A 25,776-nucleotide genomic window follows, 5' to 3' on the forward strand; every position below is an offset into this window, starting at 1 on the left:
AATTTAAAACATTACACAAGCACACTCACCCCCTCCCCCAATGAATTTCAGACATAAGCTCTTATATTTCAGCTATATTTTGAATTGATTACCTTTGTCAAATGGTAAAACTATTTAATACTAGTTGTTAATCTCGAAGAGAGCTAGTCGTTAATCTCTAAGAGAGCTAGATAGGTATGAGGGAGAAAGGAATACAAGGATATATGGGGTGAATTAAGGTGGGAGGCGGCTTGTGAGAAGCATAAACGACGGCATAGAACGGTTGGGACAAAATGGTCCATTACCCTGGTGTTTCTTTGTTGTAAACACTTATCTCTAAAGAAAGACGGACAGTTGAGCAAAAAAAAAACAGCAATACACTTGGCTACAATCTCCCTCTGCGCCTAGTCAGCAAGATTAAGCTGATTCATCAACTAACCTGCAGGCTCATTTCTCCTCACTTTACTGAATATCTCGCCTGACATATTCTATAGGTCTCTTAATTACAACTGCTCCCCAAATGAAAATAAGTTGTTTTATGTCTGTGATAGCTGGTCACAGCTACTGTATAGTAAAACTCATTCACCTAATCTGTTTGATTTACTTCCATATCCCACAAACATTTGATTTAATGAGGTTTTACTGTACTATCTGCTTAATTATTTTTCTCTCAAGGAGTGTAAAACCTCTCTGTAGAGTGTGCAATGAGTGAAATATTAAATTCAAGAGTAGCTTACTTATCCATTTCTCCTTAGGAATAAATGCAATTTTCTTTATGAATGTATAGACATTTTAAATTTACTGTCAAGCATTTTAATATATCAGAAATTCCAAAATATGTCGAGTCTGAAGGAATTAAAAACTTAGGCCATTTTTTCAGCTTTTTCAATTTTAGTTATATTCTACCAATTATTTATTAACAAGGAAACTTTTTTGTACCTTTAGTGGCTTTACGGTGAACTTCTCTGGCAACATAATAGATCTCTTCATTTGTTACTTCCAAAAGAACTTCTGTAAGCAGCATCTTCATCATTATCATCTGTGATCAACAGAACAGCAAACATTTTAATGTTAGCGTTAGCTGATCACCACATGAAAAAAGGGAGATTATAATGGAATTTACGTGCATAAAGTCAACAACCACTTTTACAGCCTTGACCAGTCATCACAGTAGGTTTTTTTTCCAAGTCTACAAATGCACCTGGAATCCATTTCTACTTTAATTGTTAACTTCACTGACAGTGACTGACAAGTCACCTGTTCTTTAAACCACATATAAGGTCAGAATAGCCATAAAAAAGTTGCTTACTCTGATCATTTTTTTTTCTTGTTTTGACTTTGTAAATAGATTAATTTTAAAAGTTTCTGTACTACAAACTCCTTCAAGCTTAAACATTGTTTTTGCCAATTATGGTATTTAGATTTACATTTTTATGTTCATTAACATGACTGTTTCAGTGCAGAGAAATGGAACATTCTGGCACCCACCTTCAACAGACATTCCCATTTTAAATATGACAAAGCCACTAGTGGAATAGGATGTCCTCTAATCTGCCCAATAATCTTCATCAATCCCAACTTCAGCCATGCCTTCCCTACCGCACAGGATATTATCACCAAATGACTATTTATATTATTATCCTTAGAAACTAAAGATGAATTTTAAAAAGGGATGCATTAATAGCTATAACTGAAGTTTTAATTACGCAAGATAATTAATTTTAGGGAAAATGATTGTGGCAAGGGCTGGAAGGAGACATACAATATATTCAGACAATTCTTAAATCAATATGCTGTTTATCAAATAAGAAGATGCATTACTTGACTTGGTTATGGATAATGAAATATAGCAATCACTTGACGGAAAAGCAAGGAAACATGTTGGAAGCAGTGATCAAAACATAAAGGTATAGTTTAAAAAAAGTCGAGAGCAGGATACTTGACTAAGAAACATATGGTCAGATAAAGAGAGGAAGGAAAAACTAATCAAAATTGATACACTGAGAATAGTAGATATTTAAACAGGAGATTGAGAAGGCTCAAATCAACTAGGTCTATTTAAGGAAAAAAAGTTGTATGTGAGGTTGAAGGTCCATGTGCAAAACATTGGTAAGCCAATTAAGATTTAGGTTCATAGCTTTGGATATTCTACTCGAGAAACACCATTAAAAGTCATAGATTGTATACAGCGTGGATTCACAAAAATGTTGCCAGGGATGCAAAATTACTGAGACTATTTTACAGGGGTAGAGAAAGTTTAACGATTTAATAGACTTTGAAGGCATAGACATAATGGACCAAAAGCTGCCTATCTGTGCTGTAAACGCCTATAGATGAATAGGGAACAACAAAAACGAAAGCTAGAACCAATTTAAATACAGGAGTTACAAAAAGAGCTTAGAAATGCACAATTGGATGCACAAAATATTAAGAGAGCAGCACAAATAGACAAAGCCATAAAAAATGAATTTAAATCTTTGAATTTGTATCTTGAGGCATGGAAAAGCAAGGAGGTAATGTTAATCTTGTATAAGGCCACAGAAAGGCAATAGCTGGAGTACTGTGGACAGTTTTGGGCAACCCATCACAGGAGGATATAAAAATGGAAAAGGTGCAGCATAGCTTCACTAGTGTGATACCAGGGATCAGAAATAACAGTTATGAAGAGAGATATCACGAATGGCTGCTCACACTGCCACTTACATTGGATATTAAAGATAAGTAGGCAATAGTGTCACCTATTTTGAAGACTTGATCAGAGGCAAGTAAAATCAAAAGAAATGCAATAGCAATGACAGGAAAAGCATGACCGATATTGCAGAAAGTCTAACAATTGATGCAGGTATTTGCATGTGAAATATCAGCAGCATTTGAAGAATTTACAGCTATTGCATGGTAATGCATCCGTTCCTTAATTATGTCTAAGTTATCTTTCCTTGGTCAACAAAATCAATTTATTTAAAACTACATTTGCATAAGCCTCAAATTCAAATTAGAGTTCTTTGTACTTGCAATGTTCCTTAATACTTGCCAGAATTTTGCAAATACACAATTCATATATTTCCAATTAATTTTATTTCCTAATTGAAAGTTTTAATTTCAAACCCAAAGTGCAACAAGTCAACAGATTGACATGCCATCTGAAATTCTTTTTCTTCTTCAGTCATTTCTGGTTCGCTCTGTTCTTCCTGAGCAACTGGTGAGGGGCTCCTGCTTGGTTTGTCGCTAATTTTTGTTTCAGTGGTTTCATATTCCTCATCTTCATCATCACTGTCCTAAAACACCACAAACCAGAATAATATCAACCGCCAAATTTCAAAACAGAGTTCAACAAAAATCCAATTAACTACTTTGTTCAATTTTTAAACATTCACAATCCCTTCCAGAGGTATATTCTCTAAATACATACTCACCAAATCAGGCAGCTGAACATGAAAACCAACAGGTTCAAAACAAGTATGTACTTTGCGCTTAGTGTAATATATTATCTGAACAAACACAAGTACACACATCTCAATTTCCCTAAATGTAACTACCAGACTACATAAACAGCTGAATACTCAAAAAAAAATGTATCAGTATGTTCTACAAACAACGGTATCTGGTTTAAGTTCTTCTGGAAAGGATAAAAATGTCAAGCTGCAAAAAAGCACATTAACTGCTAAGCCATCATCCCTTTTGCCATACAGATTTTACACACAGAACTGTAAATCACTAGCAGATGTTAGTAGTAGTCAATCTTATTGGACAGATTTTTCTGAAAACCTGTAAACATTCTCAAATGAAAAACGTGGCTAAGAGCACATTAGTTACTGCACCTTGAGATATGCCGTTGTGCACGCACTTACAAATTTGCTTTTGTGAGGCAATCGTGGTCCATCAGTTTCTTCAGGAACCTCTTCTGGATCTTTTTTGCGTTTTGATGATTGAGCTCGCTCTTTTTCTAACCTTTCTTTCTCAAGCTTTTTCTGCTTTTCCCGCTCCATCTTCTCCAGTCCCTCACGAATCCAGGCTGGCAAGGTTCTACGTTTCACAGCATCTGCAACGTCAGATATTATATATATAGAGAGAGAGGAATATTTAACAATTTATACAATCTTGATCCAAAGCTTCACAGTCGATCTCAGGTACTCATTATAGCTTTCATTACAAAACTATGAACAATTAGAATATTATTTTCCACAGATTATAAATGAAAACAATTCACAGCATAATCTTATACTCTATTAATGCCTTTAAAGGTTAATAACTTTATTGCATTCCACTGTCTATTTTAATAACATTATCAGCATTCAGCAATAGCAAACTGAGAAGTCTATCATATTAAGCTGATTTTAATTACAATATCATAAAACAGTAATTCAATGCCATTGAGATTGCTGTAAGGAAGAAGTGTAATATGTAGTTTAGTTATTTCCCCACAGTAAGTGAGAGCAACTGAAGGAACACTACAACAATAAACACTATTTTGTTTCATAGCTACGAATTAAAGAGCAGGGATGGCTGAAATCTGGGAAGTCGATTACTAATTTCTATCTTGGGAGCTAATAAACTGTTTGTGGATGAAACAGCATCGTTGTTACCACCTTTAAGGGCCTAAGTTAAGTTAGTTTAGGGTACTCTCAACCCAGTTTACTGTGTGCAAATTCGCAGCACAAAGCTACATGAAATGCAGAACGAATACTAGTTTCACCCAGTAGTCAGAAGTATAGCTCGTTTGGGGTGTGTAAATGCTACAGATTAAAATGCTCTCGAGGTTGTGTATGTTTTGGGAAGATGGGAGAGAATGAAAAAATGTCAGTGGTCATTATATTTAAAATGTGCAATACCTGACTTGTAGTCTTTAGTTATAGTTGCTTGATAGTGCAGAACTTGAGTATTGTTGAAAGAAAGAGACATGCTGTAGAAGCTTTCGTCTTGCACTTATCAGGACAGATGTAAGATTGACAAATTTTAAAGGGAACAACAATTTATACTGCATGAGAAAAGGAATGCTGATTGGTTGGCAAATTGCCTTTGATTGGTCGAGATGTTGCCATGGTGAATGCAGAGAGCTCTTGTCCCCCATGTTTTTGTTTATTCAAAAAAGGTGCAATGTCTGTACATAGTCCTTTGCCTGTAGTTAACAGGTCTCTGCATATGAATATTTGTAGCTTCTAGCAGGTATAAGTAAGCCCAAGTGATAATCTTAAATTGGTTATTAATGTAATTCTTAGCAGACTTGGGATTGTTCAGCAAATGCAAACCAATCATGGGATTGCAATGTAATGTTTAACGAACGTAAGCATAGATTGGTTGAATATGGTCAGTATTCTGCCTATTGTGAACAGCTAAAGGGATGTGTTGTTTGATATGATCTGCCAGTCATTGGGACGTATGGTCTACATATCTGGCATCGCACTGGCACTGAAATTCATACACATTACTCATTTGGGTGGTAGGCAGAACATCTTTTTGGCTTGACGGCAGCATCCTGTTAGTGGAATACACTTGCCACTTTCGGACATGAAAAGTGCCCAGTCTACTTCAAATTACCCTGCAAGGGTAAAGTATCTAAAAAATTTGAACAATAGGTGAAGCTAGCTATTTCATGCTGCTACTATGCAGTGGTTTAGAACATCACTCAGAACAATGTCTAACATTAGATGTGATGATTCTACAATTGGACAGCATTTGGTGAACAATCCAGAGTGTGTTAAGAATTACACTAGCAACCAATTTAAGATCATCAATCTGGCTCGCAATGTTTCTCACTTAGTCCTGCTACAAGCTACGTATATTCATATGCAGGACCCTGTCCTCTGCAGGCAAAAGTAATATGTCCAGACATTGCACCGTTTTTGAACAAACAAGAGTACGGTGGGCAAAGCACCCTGATGCATTTGCCATGGCAACATCTCGACCAATCAGAGCCAACTTGCCAATAAATCAGCATCCCGTTTCTCGTGCAATATAAATTGTTGTTCCCTCTGAAATTCGGCATTTTTGTGTCAGTCCTGATGAGTGCAAGATGAAAAGTTTTAACAGTATGCCTTTTTCAGCAATATATATATATTATAAATATAAACAATTTTAAGACAGCTATTAGGAGGGGATATATAGGTAGATAATAAGTGAAAGGATGCACTCAGGCATGAAGTGAGTTGGGTCTTTTCTCCCTGAAAAGAGAAAGAGTAAGAGTAGGCTTGATAAATGTCGTTTAAGTTAGAAAGGGGTTTGATAGGGAGAGTGTGGAGGAGCAATTTCTACTTGTAAACTAGTCCAGAAAGGGTTGAAGAGCTTAAATATAGGATAGCCACCAAAAGATCAAATAAATGAAATTAGGGGAAATGTCTTTATATAGAGAATCTTCTTTATATAGAGAATCACAAGAATGTGGAACTCACTGCAACATGAACTAGCTGAAGCATACTAAAAGTGATATATTTGAGGCTTGGTGCATACAAGAGTAGGGAATAGAGACACATGGGAGTAGCAAGAGGCAGTTAAAGGTGGAGAAGGCTGGTACGGTATATAAGCACAAAGACCAGTTTGACCAAACAGTGTTTCTTTGCTATAGATTCTATATAAAACAGGTTGGACATATTCATGGACATTTTCATCACAAGACCTCCTGCTTCCAACCCTGACCAGTCTAATAGCTTTACCCACACCCCACCAAATCTAATATTTTTATAACTAATCAACAGAAATGTTCAAAGAAAATGGAAGCTGACAATTTTTCTTAAATGCCCCCGATTTTTTTCCGCCTGGGTTGCTTGCAGCAGTAGAAAGAAAATTAATCTCAATTCCTGGAGACTTTAGAACAATCCTGGAGGGGAGGGTGTTTTTTTCAATGCACTTGTTAAGCAAGTTGTGCTACACTTGCAGTTAATTGGTTCAAACCTCCCAACTGTGAAGAGGTTTCAAGAACATACATTACCAACCATGAAGTTCCAAAGCTACAGAAGGTGGGCAGTGAGAGAACAGCTACCAATAACAAGGAGCAGAAGAGGAGCCAATGGAGTATTTTTGATCGGTATGCTAGTGTCTCACTATGCTGATCAACTTAATACTGCTAATAAGATTTGTAACATCAAACACACAAAAAGATTAAAATTACTAAACAGTAATTGTTTTTTGTGATTGCAATATCTCTACTAATGTTTCCTGTTGAAAGCCTTTGGAGTCTCTTAGAAAAGTCTATTAGAAAAGCCTGAGGCTTAATTCATGAAGCTTTTCAGGGGGAGAACACTGCCTGCTAAATGATCAAAAAGGTACCAGACTACAATCCCCACAATCCATCATGCTGCAAAATCAGAGACCAAAAAAAATCAGCACCAGTATCCCACAATCCCGATGTTTTGTAGTTTCCTTTAATCATGTATGAATGCCTGTAACAAGATTACAATATAGTCAAAGGAAGCTTTGTAGAAACTGAAAATATAATTAGTTAATTTCAATAGTAACAAAAATGAATTACTAAATTACCCCTACTTAAGTAAAAAAAAAAGAGACAAATGCTTCATACAAAAGTTCAAACTGGCAGAAAACAAAACTCACCGAGTGCAGGAGGGTCTTGTTTTACTGATATGGGTGAGCGTGGGCGGTCTCTGTAAGAGGGCCTGTCTCTACGATTAGGTGGTGGCCCAGGTTGCCAATAAGGTGGATGAAATCCTCCAGGAGGGCCAAAAGCTGCTCCATGCTGTAAGTGTAAAATATTAAGTACTTGTCTCATGAGCTTATTCATGCATCTCAATTTCTCAGTGAATATACCAACTTTCTTACACAGCTAACCCAACCAAAGTGTGATGGGTTGAGAATATACCTGCAAAAAAAAAGTGCTGGATTGTTTGGTGTCCAAACCTCAATCCTGGCCTGAATACCCAGATGGGCCCCACCACCACCAATGTTTCAGCAGTACATCTGGTCTTAACAATTGGAAAAGCTCAGACATTGGAATTCTGATTTGCTGTTCAAATCCTGCTTCTGAAAAAGGCCATCTGGAAAGTTGGCTGCAAGGCTGAGACCTAATGTACTTGCTGCCGGACTAATGCCAGTAGACACCTGTTGAACTTATGGCAGGTATTCACGAGAACGCCTGTGGAACTTGAGGCCATTAAAGTTAAAAAAATAACAAAATCAGCCAAAGATTAAAATGTACTTTTATAGACATATATTAAGACTGTGGATGAAACAAACTTTCGCAGAATTTCAATATTGTACATGGATGACTTCTAAGTTGACCAATCCTAATGTGAATTCTAGTAACTGAACCTAAGCTAAAATAAGTCTGCAGTGTATATCCTGGATGAAAGAGCCTCAGAATAAAGAGCTGCCAATCAAGAATGCTCAATGACAGGATGCTACACAAAGTGAGATTCCTCATATAGTGTACGCTGATGTCACTCAGCTCTACCTTACCAGCACCTCTTTCAACCCTTCAACCCTCCCGTCATATCACTTGTCTGATATCCAACACCATATGAGCAGAAATTTCTTCCAAATATTGGAAGACAGAAACCATTGTCCTGGGTCCCCACCACAAACTTCATTCTCTAGTCACCAACTCCATTCCTTGGCCTAAGGCAAAACAAGACTAACAAGTAACCTGATGTTGTATTTGATCTTGAAAGGAGCTTCTGACCACATATATTATCCTTATTATCATAAAGACTGCTTACTTCTGCCTCAGTAACATTGCCCAATTCCACCCTTGTCTCAGTTCATCTGCTGTTGAAATCCTCATCCATGCCTTTGTTACTTCCAGACTTCATTATTCCAATGCCCTACTCGCTGGCTTCCCAGCTTCCACCCTAAATAAACTTGAGCTCATCCAAAATTCCATACCCTAACTTATACAAAATTCTGTTCACCTATGTGCTCACATGACCAACATTGGCTCCTGGCCCAGTAACTAAACTTTAAAATTTGCATCCATGTTTTCAAATCCCTTCATGGCCTTGTCCCTCCCTATCTTTGTAACTTCCTCCTACAACCCTTTGGGATCTCTGCGCTCCTCCAATTGTGGCCTCTTGCACATCCCCAATTTTAATGCTCCACCACTGGCGGCTGTGCCTTCAGCTGCCTAGGTGCTAAACTCCGGAATTCCCTCCCAAAAGCTCTCTGCCCCTCTCTTCTCCTTTAAGACGCTCCTTAAAACCTACCCATTTGACCAAACTTTGGTTCATCTGTCCTAATATCTCCTTACATGACTGTGTCAGATGTCAGATTTTGTTTTGGGGGGGTGGATTAACTATCTTAAAAGTGCTATGTAAACAAACTGCTGTCATATATAAGAATGATACAACAAAGGCCATTCAGCCAACTGTTAGCTCTTTGAAGAGCTATTAGTCCCATTCCCCATAGCCATGCAAATTTCTTCTTTTCAAGTATATACCCAATTCCCTCTTGACATCATTATTATATCTGCTTGTACCATCCTTTTAGACAGTGCATTCCAGATAATATGTTGAAAAAAATCATGTTTTCCCCTCTGGCCTTTTCATCAATTATCTTAAATCTGTGCGCTTTGATTGCAGATAGATGTCTGCATTCCTTCCTATTAGTAAGTCAGCTGTTCCTCAGGACTTGATGCTTTAAATGCATGTTTTGAACTCTTCCATAGCAAAAGCCTCTTTATGCTTTGGCCATTTATCATCTAATTAATTCTACAAATACTTTAATATTTGCTGGCAACTGAAATCATCAAAATTGATTTCCATCTGATTGGTATGGTTTAGAATCTACAAACAATATATTTATTGCTCTTTAAAGGACCAATAATGTAACTAGCACATAGAACCAAGCTTCTGTATCCTGATTAATATTCAAAGAACTCAACTTAAACTTGAAGACACCTAGGTTACCACCTTAATTCTAGTTCTGAGACACATTTACCTTAATGGTTAATGTTAGCATAATATACTACCCAGTCACCTTCCACTTTTACAGAAAAAAAGGAAAAACCCCAAAGTGCATAGTGAGCTGGGAATCAAATACACCATGCAGCGGATGAGGCTTTTCATTGTTTTAGAGTGATGTGCCTAACTGTGAAGCTAAATATACTCATGAAAAAATTAAACTTCCTGTGATTTTTAATGCTCTCTCCAATATAATGCAGCATTATTGCAGCTGCAATAGTAGTGCTTACAAAATAGACACCAAAAATGAAACTGCATTAAACAAATTTACCTGATAATCAAACTGGCTGACCGGCACAGATCCCATTCCAAAGTTTTCTGGTGCTCCTCCAAAATTGTTGTTATTGACTTGATTGAACATACGTCTAGAGTCTGGTGCAAACTCACCACTGTCCTGGCTACTGTCCTCTGATGGAGGGACTATGTCCATGGGGGCTGGGGTTGGTATCCACTGCTGCTGGTCTGGTGGTGGGGGAGGTGGTCTATGGTGTTGCATTCCCCAGTCTAGTAAACATACAAATTGAAATTCAGCACAATTTTCAAAATCTTCAAAAGATGGACTTAAAAATGTTGAATGTGTGGTCATAGGTTTGTTATTTTGAATTTTTATCTGGATGCTGATTGGCAAATATTAAAATGTACTGCTCCCCAGTACACTCCTCTAAGTCAAGCACTTTATAGATTTTGTTATAATCTTAATTTCAGATTTGAAAATTGATTTTTTTTTTTAAAAAAAGCAATTTTGGGAATGCATTATATTTTTTCTATCTTCTGCATATTTTTACTAACCATGGAATGCTGAGCTTAGAGCTGGTAAAACATGCCTCTCCTTGTGTTCCTGGCCATAACCTGGGAACAATGTAACTTTTAAACCTCTGCCTTGGGGAATGTAAACAGGCCCTTTGATGGTCAATGATAAAACCAGAGGATCTATATTATTCCTGGCTCTTGGCTAGAAACCTGGAAGCAGGCAGTGACAGGTGATATTTAAAGACTTAAAACTTCTCACAACTGGGAACTACGTATGATGGCTGGGCAAGGGCAGAAGGCTGATTGAAAAGAAAATGTAAACTCAACTCTTGAGGCTAATATTTATAGCACTCGGGACCACACAACTCCAGAGCTGGGATGAGCCAGGTGTAAATAAAATAATTTTTAGGATAAACAATTACAGTGAAACAGCGTGATGGGAGAAAGTTATCGTAACCCTGGAAGTGTAGGAAGTGGGTGTTAGTAGATCTTAAAAGGTATTGCTCAGCGAGCAGGAAGACTGGTTCCATGAATTGGGGTGGGAGAGGGAGTACTGCCAGCTTGACTTGGAATGGTGGGGGAAAAGGAGAGAGAGAAGTGCTGATGTAAACTGGGAAAGGAGGGGGATGAAGCATAGAATACAAGCTGCAGTGTCACCACTGAGCAAGGCTTACATTTTAAGGGAAGAACTGGTAGTGGGGAATAAAAAATGTTAATCTCACCAAGAAATTGGGTGGGGGAAGGGGGGTAAAGAAAGTGTTAAATTTAACTAAATAATCTTAAAAGGTATTTAATTTACAATAAAACAATACAAATTTGCTAAAAGAAAATACATATGTATTATCCACAATAACTTGCCCATTTCTTCACAAGAAACAAGGAAAAACACCCAGGTTTTTTGCCACCATTTTCTGCCCATTTCTCACAGCCCTGGGATATGACCACAATGTTTTTCATAGAGGTTCCGAATCCATCTTTTAAAAAAAAAATCTGGATAAACATCTATTTAGGAACTGGATTGAGGTTTGTAAGTACATTTATGGAATAATGTATGACACATCAGGCTTCTGGCCTGCTGGGACAAGAAGAGTATCATATCACAGATGGTAGATATTTAGATAAATAATGGAAAAGGTAGGATTCGATGCATTTGAGTTGCTCCCACTCTTTCCCTGGGGAAAAAAAACAAAAACCTGCAGAATCTTCCCAGGATAATAAATGGTTTAAAGCCAAGAAAGGACAGACACTGAATGGTCTGTGGAAAGAAATGGTTTAAGCTCAATATGCTTATTCTCATTCCATACTCTATGTTTTGATTTATAGGGGAAGAATCTAATTCTATGCATTAGTAAAACACTGAAATTTCTTATTGGTGGTACATTACATCAAGCTAAATCATGTGACAACATAGGAATACATCATTATCTATTTCCATAATCATCAGTGAACAAGAAAGTTCTTCAAATGCCCCTATTTGCAATTATATATCTAACTGACTCCAAGTAAACAAAAATATCTATGCAAAGTGATAAATACAAACCCGGTTCCCACATCCTGTTGAAATTAGGATCTCCTGGAAAATTTCCATGATTGTCTTGACTATTTTCAATGTTATGTACTGTCTGCCCATTGGGTATTATGATTGGCTGTTGTGCTGTTACAGATTCCTCGGAGGCCTCTCTTTGTGCAATCCATGCCTGTGCTAATGCTGCCCAGTCAATCTGACCTGAAAAAGAGTTTTCAATCCAAATACAATTCAATACATCTGTCACATGTGTAATGTTATATTGGCATGCAGAACTTGCTGTCATTTTTCATGTAACATCACAATTCATGGTTATGGTAACATAGTAGTTATGTTACTGGACTAGAAATCCAGATGTCTGGACTAAATGATCGTGAGATACCAATTCAAATCCTACAATGGCAGCTGGCGAAATTAAATAAATTAGGAATAAGAAGCTAGTCTCAGAAATGGTGGCTGGCTATGTACCTACCAAACTGTCATAAAAACCCATCTGGTTCACTAGTGTCCTTTAAGGGAAGGAAATCTGCTGTCCTTACCTTATCTGGCCTATGTGTGATTCCAGATTCATAGCAATATGGTTGATTCTTAACTGCCATCTTAAACAGCCTAGTACAGTGTTCTCAAACTTTTTCATCTGCGGACCACTAAGGCAGGGCGAAAGACCCCGTGAACCACCCTACCGGTTGCCCTAGCCCACCTGCTTTCCCTTGCCATTGCAAAGAAAAACTCAGGATTAGTGGGAACTTATGGAAACATTTCACTCATTTTTCACTGCTACATGTAATAAATTTGTGCTGTGCATCTCATTAGATATAAATTAATTCATGCCATATACGAAAGTATAGAAATGTTCCTATTACAAACATTACTACAAAATAACGTTTGAAACAGTGCTATAAAAACCACAATAACCTTCTTCTGCGCAACTGATATTACCTCACTTGTGTAATAATCAAACAATCAGCAGTAATGTAAATCTTGCTTATAAAAATACACTGTTGTTGTTCGAGGTTATGACGACTTGTGCTAAACACATGGGAGCCTGTCTGGTGGTGCGAGTGGTGAAGATGAGGTTTCTGGCCTATTCTCTCACATGGCCTTGGTTGTGGCATTGTGCATCAGCGACTTGCATTCTGGGCCAGCTTGCGGACTACCAGTAGCTAACGGACTATACTGGCCTAATAAACCACTCGGCTGCATTCAAAGCGATGGCTCAACACTACTTTCTCAAGGACAATTAGGTCCAGCGGTGCCCACAAACCAGGAATGAATTTTACTGTTTAAATCAATATTCATCACATTTGCTAAGCAATGTGCACTTTAACTTCACAAGGAATGTTTAAGATTGGTATTTTCTTAATGTTGTCACTAGGATTTCAATAAAGTATCCTGAAGCACTGCCTAGCAACAGGTGACAAATTATGATAGTGGCAGGACTTTAAAGTATGCTTAAAATGTATTTGTTTTTGGCAATGCTACTTCAGTTAATATCTAATCACTTAAATAATATCCAATTTGTAAAAAATAAATATTAGGCTAATTTAATTTATGGAAACTTACTTGGATCTTGTTGCTGCTGAAATGACTGCATCCACTGTTGTTGGCTTAAAGGCCACTGCTGCCAAGGTTGACCACCTTGATCCCACATTATCAACTATTGAACTGCAAATGTTGAACAAATGTCCAAAATATTTTTTCCACAATGTCTCAACAAATGAGCAACTGCATAACAGTGTAACCTACAATATAAATAGGTACAATTAGTGTTTTTGTGTTTTCAATGACTAAACTGCTAAAGGGGATTTTAACACACTGACAAGGGGTTAAAATAACAAATGAAGTATTGTTCAGCAGCAGTAAAGATTTATTTTAACATCTTCATAAAACAATTGTGAAGACAACTCACTGTGACCATCAATTTCAACAATAACTTGTATTCTATGATGCTTTAATGTGGAAAATACCCAAAAAAGAACTTCAGAGTACTTGGGAAAACAATGCACATCAAACCAAAAGAGGAGACATTTGAAGTGATGATCAAAAGCGTGGTCAAAGAGGTGTGTTTCAAGTCATTTTAAAGGAAAATAGGGAGGTGGACAGATGGAGGGGACAGGGAAGGAATTCTATAGCCTAAGGCACTGAAGACACAGCTGCCATGATGGGGTGAAGGAATGCAAAAAAAAGGCTGAAAACAAAGGACTAGAGAGGTGAGGGTGTTGCAGCATTGGAAAAGGTTACAAAGATAGGAAGTTCTAGATTATGGGGATATTTTTAAAAGGGGAGGGGAGGGCGAGAATTTAAAATTTATGGTTTTGGGGAACTGGAAACCAATGCTGGTTAGTGACAACAGAGGTGAGGGGCCATTGGGATATGATATGAGCTGCTGTGTTTTGAGTTTAGAGGCTGAAGGTGGAAGGTAGGCCAAGAGTCAAGTTTGAAGTTGACAAAGGCACCAACGAAGGTTTCAGCAATGTGGTGGTGGTGGGGGAGTGGATGGAGGAAGTTGGAGAAATTCACCAGGTGGAAACAGACGGTCTTTGTATTGAAGGGTGTTTAGGTATAGGGTCAGAATTTGGCTCAGTGTCAAATTAGGCGCTGAGGTTACAAACAGTCTGGTTCAAAGATATTTGCTGAGAACAAAGATGGAGATAATGACAGGTGTACTCATTTGTGTTGGGGTTAAAGGCAGTGGCTTCAGTCACCCTAACAATTAGCTGCAGGCATTTGAGATTCATCTAAGACTACATGTTGAACAAGCAATGGAGAGGTCAAGAGAGGTGGTGGAGAGTTAAGAGTTGGGTTTCAACAGCGCATACATGTGAGCTGCCCCCATGTTTGTTGATGATTTCACCAAGGGCTGCATGCAGATAAAAAGAGGTGGGGGTCAAGGTTATACTCTTGAGCTCTTGAAGTGTATGAATGGTTAAATGGAGAAACAAATTGTTAGAGATTATCTGGCGACGACAGTTAGGCAGAAGGCTGAAAGTAAGCGAAGGCACTGCACTTAGCTGAGGAAGCACTGAAGAATGGAGTGATCAACTATGTCAACGGGTAAAGAGATCAAGAACAAGGAGTGAAAATGCATCGGGGCCACAGACAATGCCCTGACTTTGGTTAGGCTCATATTAATGTTATGGGAGAGGTGGAAACTTAAACAATTCAAACAGGGAATTTGGTAGAGATAAAATAGAAGCAGAAAATGCTGGAAATACTCAGCAGGTCAGCCAGCATCTGTGAAGAGAGAAACAGAGTAGGCATTTCAAGTATATGACCCTTCATCAGTTCTGATGAGATAAACTTAGTGGTAGGAGATGAGATGGAAGAAAAATGAGAGACTGGGCTTTCCAATTATTTTGCAAGGAAGCAACTGAATGTATGTGGTGAGAAAAGAAATCCGTAAGCTTCTTGCAGTAATTGTTAGAGAGCAGTGGGAAGTGGTTTAAGGAAATGACTGATAGTGGAAAAGAGCTGGTTGTTCTCTTTGCCCTTCAGGATGATAAGAGCGCAGTGGCTTTAGCAGGGACCTTGTAAGACGGGACATAATCCAGACAGATCTGATGGTGTATGCCTAACCCAGCTGTCCAGCAGATATTTTTAAGGCTAGGCAATTGGGAACTTTGAAGCACAGTTGTAAGCAACTTGGGGTAGACAAGTGGATGGTATGGGATGCAGTGGGGTGGCTCGAGATGGCCTCAATGATTGAGATCATGGACTAAATGATTGAGATCATGGACTAGAAATGCCATGGCAAAGACAAATATGGGGAAGAGTTTATATGGAAAGAAAGGTTTAGGGAATTTCAAAGAGGGTAAAGGGAGCAGAAATTGAGGCTGAAAGTATTTAGGTCAAGGACTTGCTCCCTGCAGAAGCTGATGTAAGATACCTCAGGGAGAAACTTGGCTGATGGGAAGGGGAGGACAATAAATAAGGATTTTAAAAGGAATCAAGATGAAAAAGAGTGAAATGCCTGCAGGATGCGAAAGTGACATGAGTTGGGGAAAGAGAATGAGGTGTAATGTCAATTATGATGTATAAGGTGGCCCCATTTCCACTCCCTCCACAAAATATACTTGGCGTATAAGCCAATCCCCCTTTTCAGCCACGACATGCTATACTCATTAGTAGCCTGCCTCAATTTTTCACCTCACAAATGCATGTTTTACTTACCGGTACCTAATAGTCGAGTGCAAGCGATGAAGCAGGCAATAAGGGCTGTGTTGAAGGGCACAAGTGTTTAAGGCAAGCCCATTCTTTGCGTTGGATGCCGGTGACATTTCAAAATGGCAACCACCCACACCAGCAGTTCACTTTTATAAGCTGACCTCTGTTTTTGGAGGGATTTTTCGAGGCTTCAAAGGTCAACTTATACACTGACATCTTGTGGTAGTTTGGCAATATTGTAGGTTATGTTGGGGTTGGCAAGGAGGTTATAATGGATGGTGAGGTTTAACTACCTATAAGCCAAGTTTCAGCCAAAGACAAGAGATCAGTGCAATTACCCACAATTAGATTGTGCATGGCAAGGCATTGTTTGTGACCGAACAAACATTCTGGAGCAAAATGATTCTGGGGCAGAGATTGGCTGGTGGAGTCCAAGAGGACAGGATGATCCTTACTTCAAAGCCCAACTGTTTCTTACATATTATCAAAAATGGCGATGCCATTTTTCTATGGTGCAATTTGAAAACTCACAAAACTTCAACACAATGAAGACTTTATTCAAACTGATTAAATACTAGGATACATTTTGGGAATTTGATGTAAATGCAAAAGAAATTGTGATCTTAATGAGTAACTGTTGAAGCTACATTTGGAATACTACATTCAATCATGGATACCCAACTTGCATAATGGTCGGTGTATTGGAGGGGATTCAGAAAAGTACAACAAGGTGTTTGCTAGGTACTGGGCTCTAAATTATAATGCCACTACTGAAATGGGCAATAAATGCTGACCCAGCCAGCGAAGCCCACATCACATGAATGAATTATAAAAAAAGTGAAGGGAGGGAGGACATTATTCAGGTCTCCAATTTACAGAGGCAGATGGTGATGTAGATTTAAAAAGGCTACTTTGCCTTATGAATTCAGATCTTGGGGATAAACGTCTAAAATGGGCAAATCAAAAGGAAGGCAAAGAATTAGGAACTTTTTTGAACAAAATAATGGATTATGGTATTAGATTCCAGGCAAAACAGTGACGCTGTGCCAATTAACTCTTCAATACCTGGTTGAGAACAGAATTGCAAATTTCTGGGGTAAGAATTGGCCAAGATGAAGAACTGGAGACAAAGCCACTAATGTGTGTTTTTCCACAGAGAAATGGGATGATTATAGAATATGATCACCAAAATAATCCTGGAATCTGAAATCTATTTTGAAAAAAGGATAATTCAACTTTTCCCCTCCCGTGGTTGTCCACAAAGGCACCAGACCAGAGTTAAAAATCAGAAGGATGCTCTCTGCAATTTAGCTCCATTTAATCATGGAGAAGAGAAGAAATATGCAGGTGGGTTTGTGTCTCCAGTGAGGTAGATTGCACATGGTTTCTAGCAGTTAGTTGTTATTTACTTCTTTTGTTATTCAGCACATTATGAGGGCTCAGTTTTAATTTGGCTGAATAAATCAAATTCCATTTTTATTATTGGTGTTTTAGTGGTAGTTTAGGGATTGTAGTCAGTGATTTCATACCTGTCGTCACAAAAAGCACAAATCAACACCATTCTTATGATTGAAAGATTTGTAATGGAGGTTATAAGGATGTGATATACTGAAGGTTATAATGAACTTTCCTCTGGGGAGCAGGAAGCAACTACACAACTTTCAATAAATTAAATAAATTGGCAAAAGTTCATGCTTTGAATTGTACACAATCTCCAGGGAGAATAGTTTTAAAACAATCAAATGATTGATTCGCATTCCAAGATTTATTTTTTCAGAATTGCAAGAAATATGGCAATATTTACTCCCTATGTACCCGTGCGTGCAAAATCGAATATGAATCTGTTGTAAACATATTTTCCTTGAAGGAAAACCACAATATCTACATTAAGCTTACAATGCTTTCACAAAACTCTACTACAAATACAAATTTAGTCTCTCCTTTTTGGATAGAATGTGGTTTCATTCTAAAACGTAGTTCTGAAGCAACAGTTCCTGCATTTCAAAAACAACTGATTGGCTGTAGTACTTTAGGACATCCTCAGGACAGGAGAGGCAGTATATGCAAGTACAAGATTTACCTGTACAATCAAGGCAGGATTAATATTTATGGAAAATATTTTAGAGTTCTAGTTTCATTAGAACATAAGATGCAGTAGACCATACACAGCCCCTTCAGTCTGTTCTGCCACTCAATACCATCATGGGTGATCTTCTGCTCAACTCCATTTCGCCCATATCGGTCGATTTTCTGAGAGATTAAGAATCTATCTATTCCAACCTTAAATATGCTCAACAATGGAGCATCCACACCCTCTGGGGTAAAGAATTCCAAAGATTCAAAACCCTCAGTGAAAGAAATTCTCATCTCAGTACCAAATGATCACCCAAGTATTTTGACGGGCTTTTTTTATTCGTTTGTGGGATGTGGGCGTTGCTGGCTAGGCCAGCATTTATTGCCCATCCCTAATTGCCCTTGTTCAGAGGGCAAATTTAAAGAGTCAACCACATTGCTGTGGGTCTGGAGTCACATGTAGGCCAGACCAGGTGAGGACAGCAGATTTCCTCCCCTTAAGGTCATTAGTGAACTAGGTGGGTTTTACGACAATTGGCAATGGTTTCATGGTCATCATTAGACTTTTAATTCTAGATATTTATTGAATGCAATTGAATTCCATCTGCTGTGATGGGATTTGAACCCCGGTCCCCAGAGCATTACTCTGGGTCTCTGGATTACCAGTCCAGTGACAATACCAGCACACCACCCCCTCCACCATGCCACTGTTGGTCCCATATTACAGAATTCCCCAGTCAAGGGAAACAACCTCTCAGCGTCTACTCTGTCAAACCTCTTTACAATCTTGTAGGTTTCACTGAGATCATCTCATTCTCTAAACTCCAGAGAATATAGGTTGAGCAAATTGGGCCGATCATAGGACAAACCCCTCATTGCAAGAACCAATCTAACGGATCTTCTCTATACTACCTCCAAAGACATTATCCTTCATTAGACATGGAGACCAAAACTGCACAAAATACTCCAGGTGTGGCCTCACCAAAGCCCTGTACAGCTGTTCTTGTACTCCAGTTGCCTTGCAATAAATCACAGCAGGTCATTTTCCTTCCTAATTACTTGCTGTACCTGTAAGCTAACTTTGTATTACTTGCTCTACCTCACCACCACCTCTCTCAACTGTTGCTCATCTGACACCCAGTACCGAATGTGCAAAAGTTTCCAAGACAGAAACTAGGGTTTTCAGTTCCTGCTCCAAACTCCATTCCCTCATCCCTCTCCCGCCAACAGTCTGAGACTAAACCAGACTGTTCGCAAACTCCATGTCATATTTGGCCCCAAGATGAGTTTCTGATCACATATTTGCGCCATCACTAACACCACATATTTCTCCCTCTGTAACATTGCTCAAATTTTCCCTTGTCAGCTCGTCTGTTGCTGGAGTACTTATTCATGCCTCGTCTACCTCTAAACTTGTCTATTCTATTGCATTCCTTTCTGACCTCCCACCTTCTACCCTCCGCCAACTTATGGTCATCTAAAGCTCAGCTGCCACTGTCTTAACTCACACCGAATCCTGTTCACCTACCACCCCCTGGGCTCGCTGATCTACATCGAGTCTTGATCAAGCAACATCTTGATTTTAGGATTCTCATCCTTGTTTTCAAATTCCTGGCCTCATCTCTCCCCATCTCCATAATCTCCACATTCCTGGACACTGTATAAAAACACTATGTGTTGTCACACAAATACACCCAAGTCTCTGAATATCAACATGTAAAAGTTTCACGTCTTTTAAAAAATATTCTGCTTTTCTATTCTCATTACCCAAGTGAATAACCTCACACTTCCCCACATTATACTCAATCTGCCACTTAGTTTCCCACTGCCTTAACCCTGCTGTAGTCAATAGTTGTCGGTGTTTCTACTACCTGACCCCTCTTAATATTCAAAACAACATGCAAAATTTCATAACATTTGAGTGTTGGAAACAGAAAATTCTGCTGTGGGCTAAGAATGAATCTTCAGCATACAGCAGTTTTAAGAACACCTGTTGCATGGAATAAAGGCAGAAGTCACCAATAGCAGAGCTGGGGAACAAAATAGGCATCACGGCCCAAATTCTTTATAATCACACAGGCTGCAAAATACTCGGCCTTTGATCTTATCCCATCACAAGTGTGGATTTAGGAATTCAAAAAACAAAGTGCTACAAACTAATACAAAAGCTAAAGCACACACATCAATTAACACCTGGACATTGTGGTAAAAGCACTATGTGTGTTATCACACAAATAGTGATAGCAGAATGTTTCAGGTCTGTGCCTTTGTTCGGCAATGGAAAGTAAGAAATGGGCCCATCATGATCAGAAAAAATGGATGGGGGGGGGGAGAAATGCAAAAACAAGTATCGACAGGTTGGTTTAACAAATAATTTCTGTTATGTAATAGAAGCATTAAAGAAATAAAGCATTATAAGAAACAAATGATGATATATGACTAGCTAGGATAAGTGAGAGGCCCAAGGAAAATATAAGAAAATGAGAATTGCAAAAATTAGAAAATCTGGGTATCAGCTTTGAAGTTTAAACTGAAGGTGCTGGTAAAGTATAGTTGGGCTCACCAGCTCCAAAAATAAAGTGACTTGGAAGGCAAGTTTCCTCCTTTTCCATCAGCTCAGTATTCTGAAAAAACATCTCACTCCTGACAAAAAACACCAATCCATTTCCCTACACCTGCAGAGAATGACAGGCCCATCCACCACATTACTGTAAAGGAAATTAAGTACATAGCTGAAGTTTTGTGACCCACAATTTATCTCACTCTTCCATTCCATGTGATCTATTCTTAGCTTCAACTCCAAAGTTCAAGTTTCAAGAATGTCTCATCTTTTTCCTTCACAAGCTGCAGCCTCTTTGTTTGAACAGCAACTTCAGTAATTTCAGAGCTCCCTTTTTACAAAAACAGCAAAGGTTGCTAGTGGTGTGGGATGAGTTGCTAAGTGCCCAAGAAGAAAATGCAGGAGACTGATTTCAAACCTGGCCCCCAAGTTTTCTAGATTTCGCATCCCTCCAATTTTCTCATATTTTCCACAAGTTTCTCTGTCTTAGTTATTCACACATCTGTTGTTTCTTTGATGACATTTACCTCCAAAAGTATGTTTGTTACTTGACCGAGATGATTTGTAACATCATGGGCCATTCATTCTCATGTGTTTAAAAATATTTTTTTTTTAAAAATCCTATTAGTGTTTTAATTTTCCATTTGTGAAGGAAAACAAACCCAAACCAGAAAGTGATACTAACTGGCCTATCTTTTCAACTTTTTCTGTTTTAACTGTTTAAAGACAAAAAGTTGAAAAAAATTGTGGAATCCTCTACCAGCTAAAATTTCATTTAGGAGAACAAGTTAATTTGAGCTGTATTAATCCATTTATTACAACCAGATTCAATAATGTTTTCCAGCAACAGAGGTTTTAAGCACAAGTATCACCATCTGGTCAGCATCTCGAATAGGAGGGCTTTAATAACTCTAAGTTGCATTTACATTTCAGTTACTCAAATATCATAAAATCAAGAGACATGTTTCAGTGTCAAAGGGAATCCCCAAAGAGTTTACATCTCAATGTTAACAAGTTTTGAATAATTTTGGAACCATATTTTATTTTCAAATTTCGGTTCCTACTTTATTGCAAAAGTTGCCTATTAGAGAACAAAAAGTACTTCATGATAAAATGTAGTGAAGGAAATCTAAAGCTCCTTGGGACTAAAGCGGATTCCTTCTTGTGAGTACAGAGAAACCTTTCAAGTAACAACCTAAGAATCAAAAGGCAACATACATGTTCAAAACTGCACATAATGGTGTAGTCTAACCAAAGGCAAAGTGAAGTTGATGGAAACTACTTGTGCGTGTACAAATATCAAGTAGAGGCTGCATCAAATATCTCACAATGTTAAGCATGAGCATCTTTAGTGAACGCCATATAGTTTGAATTTTTGTTAAACATTATAGCTAAACTCTGAATCTATAACTCACTATAAAGATTGGATGTTATTCCTCTTATTTTACACGTAGACTATGGGTCACTACCATGTGGAAGAGGCACCCCATTCAAAAAAAAACCTTCTAATATATTGCCCCACACCCTGCCTTAACCTGCAGAAGCAGATTAAAAGGCAGCAAAATGAAGTGAATGAAAGGAGGCACATATATAAATTTAAGCACTTTGCATCTTATATTCAATTTTAAATGTATTTGCTGCAAGGGAACCAATAAATATTACTCGGGTGACAGCCACTTCATTTTCGAGCAACAGGACTCAATCTACATCCAAATGGGTCCCAGGATGAGTGCACTCTTGTTGTAGACCTTGCTTACATTCAAGTTATTAATAGCAAAACAAGCTTTGGAGTTTATAAACATATGATTTATATTATAGATTTAATGTCCTCAATGATGTATTGGATGGCGTTGAGTTGGGGGGTGGGGGGAGGGGTGGTTCAGTCACTTTTTTTCCTGTTGATACTGATTTGAGATATAATGCTGGGTGGCTCCAAAGGTGTTGCGCAGCTCAAGAGTGGATCTCAAAGGGTATTCATGGGGAAACAGAAGAGATCTGTATTGCAATTGTTGATTCACATTAACTCCTGAAAACTCTTGTAGATGCCATATCAATAAGTTGAGATTGGTGCAGCAGATGCTATAGTGTTTTTTTTCTTCAAAAGCAAAACTGCAATTAAGTTTAAAGCTGTGACATATTGTATAAGGGCCTGTTTTGTCCCATGTGGAGCACCCAGGGCCAGGGTGCAAGAAAGATTTGTGGTAAACAGGGAACTAGAGTGCAGAGTCTTGCAAGTTAAGATGGCCCCAAAGTGACATAGAATTGGAACAATCACCCTTGCATGGTGAACCTTTAAGCAAATGGCAGAGCCGGGCATACCTGCCAAGTTTAATAATGAGGTTTGGAAGTTTAAACCCATCACTAGAACTTTGAATTCTTTCCAAACAGCTCTAAATAACCCTGCAAGTCAACACCTTTACAGACAGGTGATTCTGAACAGTCAAATATACAAGAGCAGTGCAGGTAAACTGCTCCTTAAACTCCAACAGGAGTCCTGCCTTATACTTGAGGATATCTAAACTTGGACACCTGCTCAACCTATGGTTATAGAAGTAGCTGCATTTGCTAAGGTTTCACTCAGTGGTCTTCCACTGTTGGATTTTTGCAGGACGTGCATAATGTGCAAGGTAAAATCTATGAACTGAGATATGAGGGGTGTGAATCTATTGGCCAGATTCCTTGCAAAAGCAATTTATTAGCTGCCGTATGAAATAAGCCTGTTTTAGCAACCTTTTGGACCACACTTGGAAAAAACCTCCACGTACACTTTCAGAAACTGGATAAAGGAGACACCCAAGGTGATGGTTTTCCACAAATCAGACACTTGAGCTGACCAAAAAAGGCCACACACTAAGGTGCAAAAATCAATGTGATATATTTTAATAATTTTAAATGCGGTAAAATACATTTGCAGCCAACAGAATCGTTATGTACGATTACCAAATGACGTAGAGGTGTAACAGATCTATCTAAAGACGGGATCCTTTTTCAAAAATAAATGTTTCAACAATTCACAATTTCCCAACAATCGCCCCATTTATTAAAACGATCGTTTTCTCGTCAAACACGATGCACTTCTGGAATAAATGGCGACGTTTAGGTACTTCTTTCAACAGATAAAAATAACGGAATTGCATTTAATAAACTCAATTCCCGATCTAATATCACAAAGCGAGATCATATTCCCAAGAGTAATCCTAAAATCGACACCATGGATAAAAGGGGCGGATTTATCTGTAAAAAGAACATTTTTATAACAGGCTCTTCCCCGGGGGAGAGGGAGATATTTTTAAGCAGGAGCCGCGTTTCTGATTTCTGCCCTGGGCGAAGGCCGAGCCAGGCCGACACCGCCCGGATTCCCGAGTCCAGGCCCGGCCACCACCTTCCCGAGATCCCCAAGATTTAAAATAATTGCAACCGACCGATACCGAGTGCCCGATCCCCGTCGGCCCGGGTCACCTCCGGGCACCATTTCCCCACCTCCCCCGGAGGGAGCAGGCGAGGCCCCACCTCCCCCGCGGATTCCGACGCCATATTCACCCGGCGTGGAAGCTCGGGGCCTTCTGCCGCGGAGCCCGAGGGGCCGCAGTCCGAGCTCGGGGACCTCGGCGGGGCCCCCTCCCCCGGCTCAATCGGATTCTTTTCACTCACCTCCCGCTGCCGCCCGCCCGGCCTCCCGCTCGCTCGCTCGCTCGCTCCGAGCCCAACAATATGGCGCCGTCACCCCTGACCCGGAAACAAAGAGCAGGCACCACCACCACCCCTCCTCCTCCTCCCGGCCAGCCGGCCCACCCGGTCTAGTCCGGCCCGGAGAGGTTGAAGGTTGCGGCGTTGCTGGCAGGAGCGGGGCAGACGACACTGTCCCTGTCCGGCCACCGTCACTCGAACGCTCGCGCGCCGTTAGAATGCACAGTGCGAGCGCCTTCTACTCGAACCCGCTCATCTCGCGATAGTCCCGAGCTCTCCTCCCCTCCCCGGGGGAACAAACAGGAGCCGAGGTGATGGGGGAGGGGCTCAGGCAGCAAACGCAGCTCACAAAACATACAACTGTGTCCCGACGAAATACATTGCTTTACAAGTTCACGCATAATCTCAACTCTCTAGCTTCATGCTGCTCACTTTGGGTTATCAGCAGAAAGTAAATTGGCGTCAAAGATGGGTTTTGAGTTGGCCAATAGACAAATTCCCCCAACTACAAACTAATAATGTCTAGAGTTCTAGACTTTACCTTCAGTGGAATTCACCCTGCTGCGCTCCCACCTTTTTATTTTTAACCTCCCTTCCCTTCCCCAGTATCCAGATAGGGTTGGCAACTCTGGTTGGATCTATTTCTGGAGGCTTCGTCACATGATGGTTATAAACTGCTGGCCCCCGACCGCTTAATAGGGCCCCGACTAGTGGAAATGGAGGCTTTGTGATTTCCACTCCATCATATTATGCGGTGGTGGGGAGTTTTTATCCCAATAAATCTTAGAATTCATTTTGTTGTTTTGAGCTTAAGTGACATTTGAATACCAACATATAACGCATACAGACTCACTAGATGTCTTCTAGAAGAAGCTGTGACAATTACCACGTGGACCTGACAATTTTCTGTTGGCTTAACCCTAGTGGTGTCTCTTCCAAAAGGAAGCACTTCTGTTGAAGTTGAGTTTGCTTACCCAATTGGAATATAGGACACATTCTTGTCCATTGCCCAAATGCAAAATAGAACCTGTGTACTAATGCTCGGAAATTGAATAAATAAGTGTTGGCTTCCTCCACCCCAGCTGCAGTAGGACCATCTGCCACTAGCTTGCTTCCCTTAATGTTCCCATTAGCAC

At 39.3% G+C, this 25,776-nt stretch overlaps 1 protein-coding gene across 3 annotated transcripts in view; it reads right to left on the minus strand.

The window, feature by feature from the left end:
- pnisr (PNN-interacting serine/arginine-rich protein) overlaps window positions 1–25,560 on the minus strand; it is a 37,529-nt gene extending 11,969 nt beyond the window's left edge. For 2 of the 3 annotated variants that reach the window (XR_013576633.1, XM_078542295.1), the window contains exons 1-8: window positions 24,605–24,921; window positions 13,720–13,898; window positions 12,172–12,357; window positions 10,153–10,385; window positions 7,522–7,663; window positions 3,828–4,018; window positions 3,117–3,254; window positions 919–1,018 (exon numbers count right to left, since the gene is read on the minus strand). Coding sequence is in view for 2 of the 3 variants with exons in the window: in XM_078542295.1 (XP_078398421.1) it covers window positions 919–1,018; window positions 3,117–3,254; window positions 3,828–4,018; window positions 7,522–7,663; window positions 10,153–10,385; window positions 12,172–12,357; window positions 13,720–13,807 (1,078 nt within the window). In the remaining variant the exon portion in view is untranslated. Of the gene's footprint in view, window positions 1–918; window positions 1,019–3,116; window positions 3,255–3,827; window positions 4,019–7,521; window positions 7,664–10,152; window positions 10,386–12,171; window positions 12,358–13,719; window positions 13,899–24,604; window positions 24,922–25,493 lie in introns of those variants that run through there. The other variant, XM_078542296.1, reaches the window with a different exon arrangement.
- Between the last annotated feature and the right edge of the window lie 216 nt (window positions 25,561–25,776).

Source organism: Cetorhinus maximus, chromosome 5 (assembly GCF_964194155.1).
Source record: "Cetorhinus maximus chromosome 5, sCetMax3.hap1.1, whole genome shotgun sequence".
Lineage (NCBI taxonomy): Eukaryota > Metazoa > Chordata > Chondrichthyes > Lamniformes > Cetorhinidae > Cetorhinus > Cetorhinus maximus.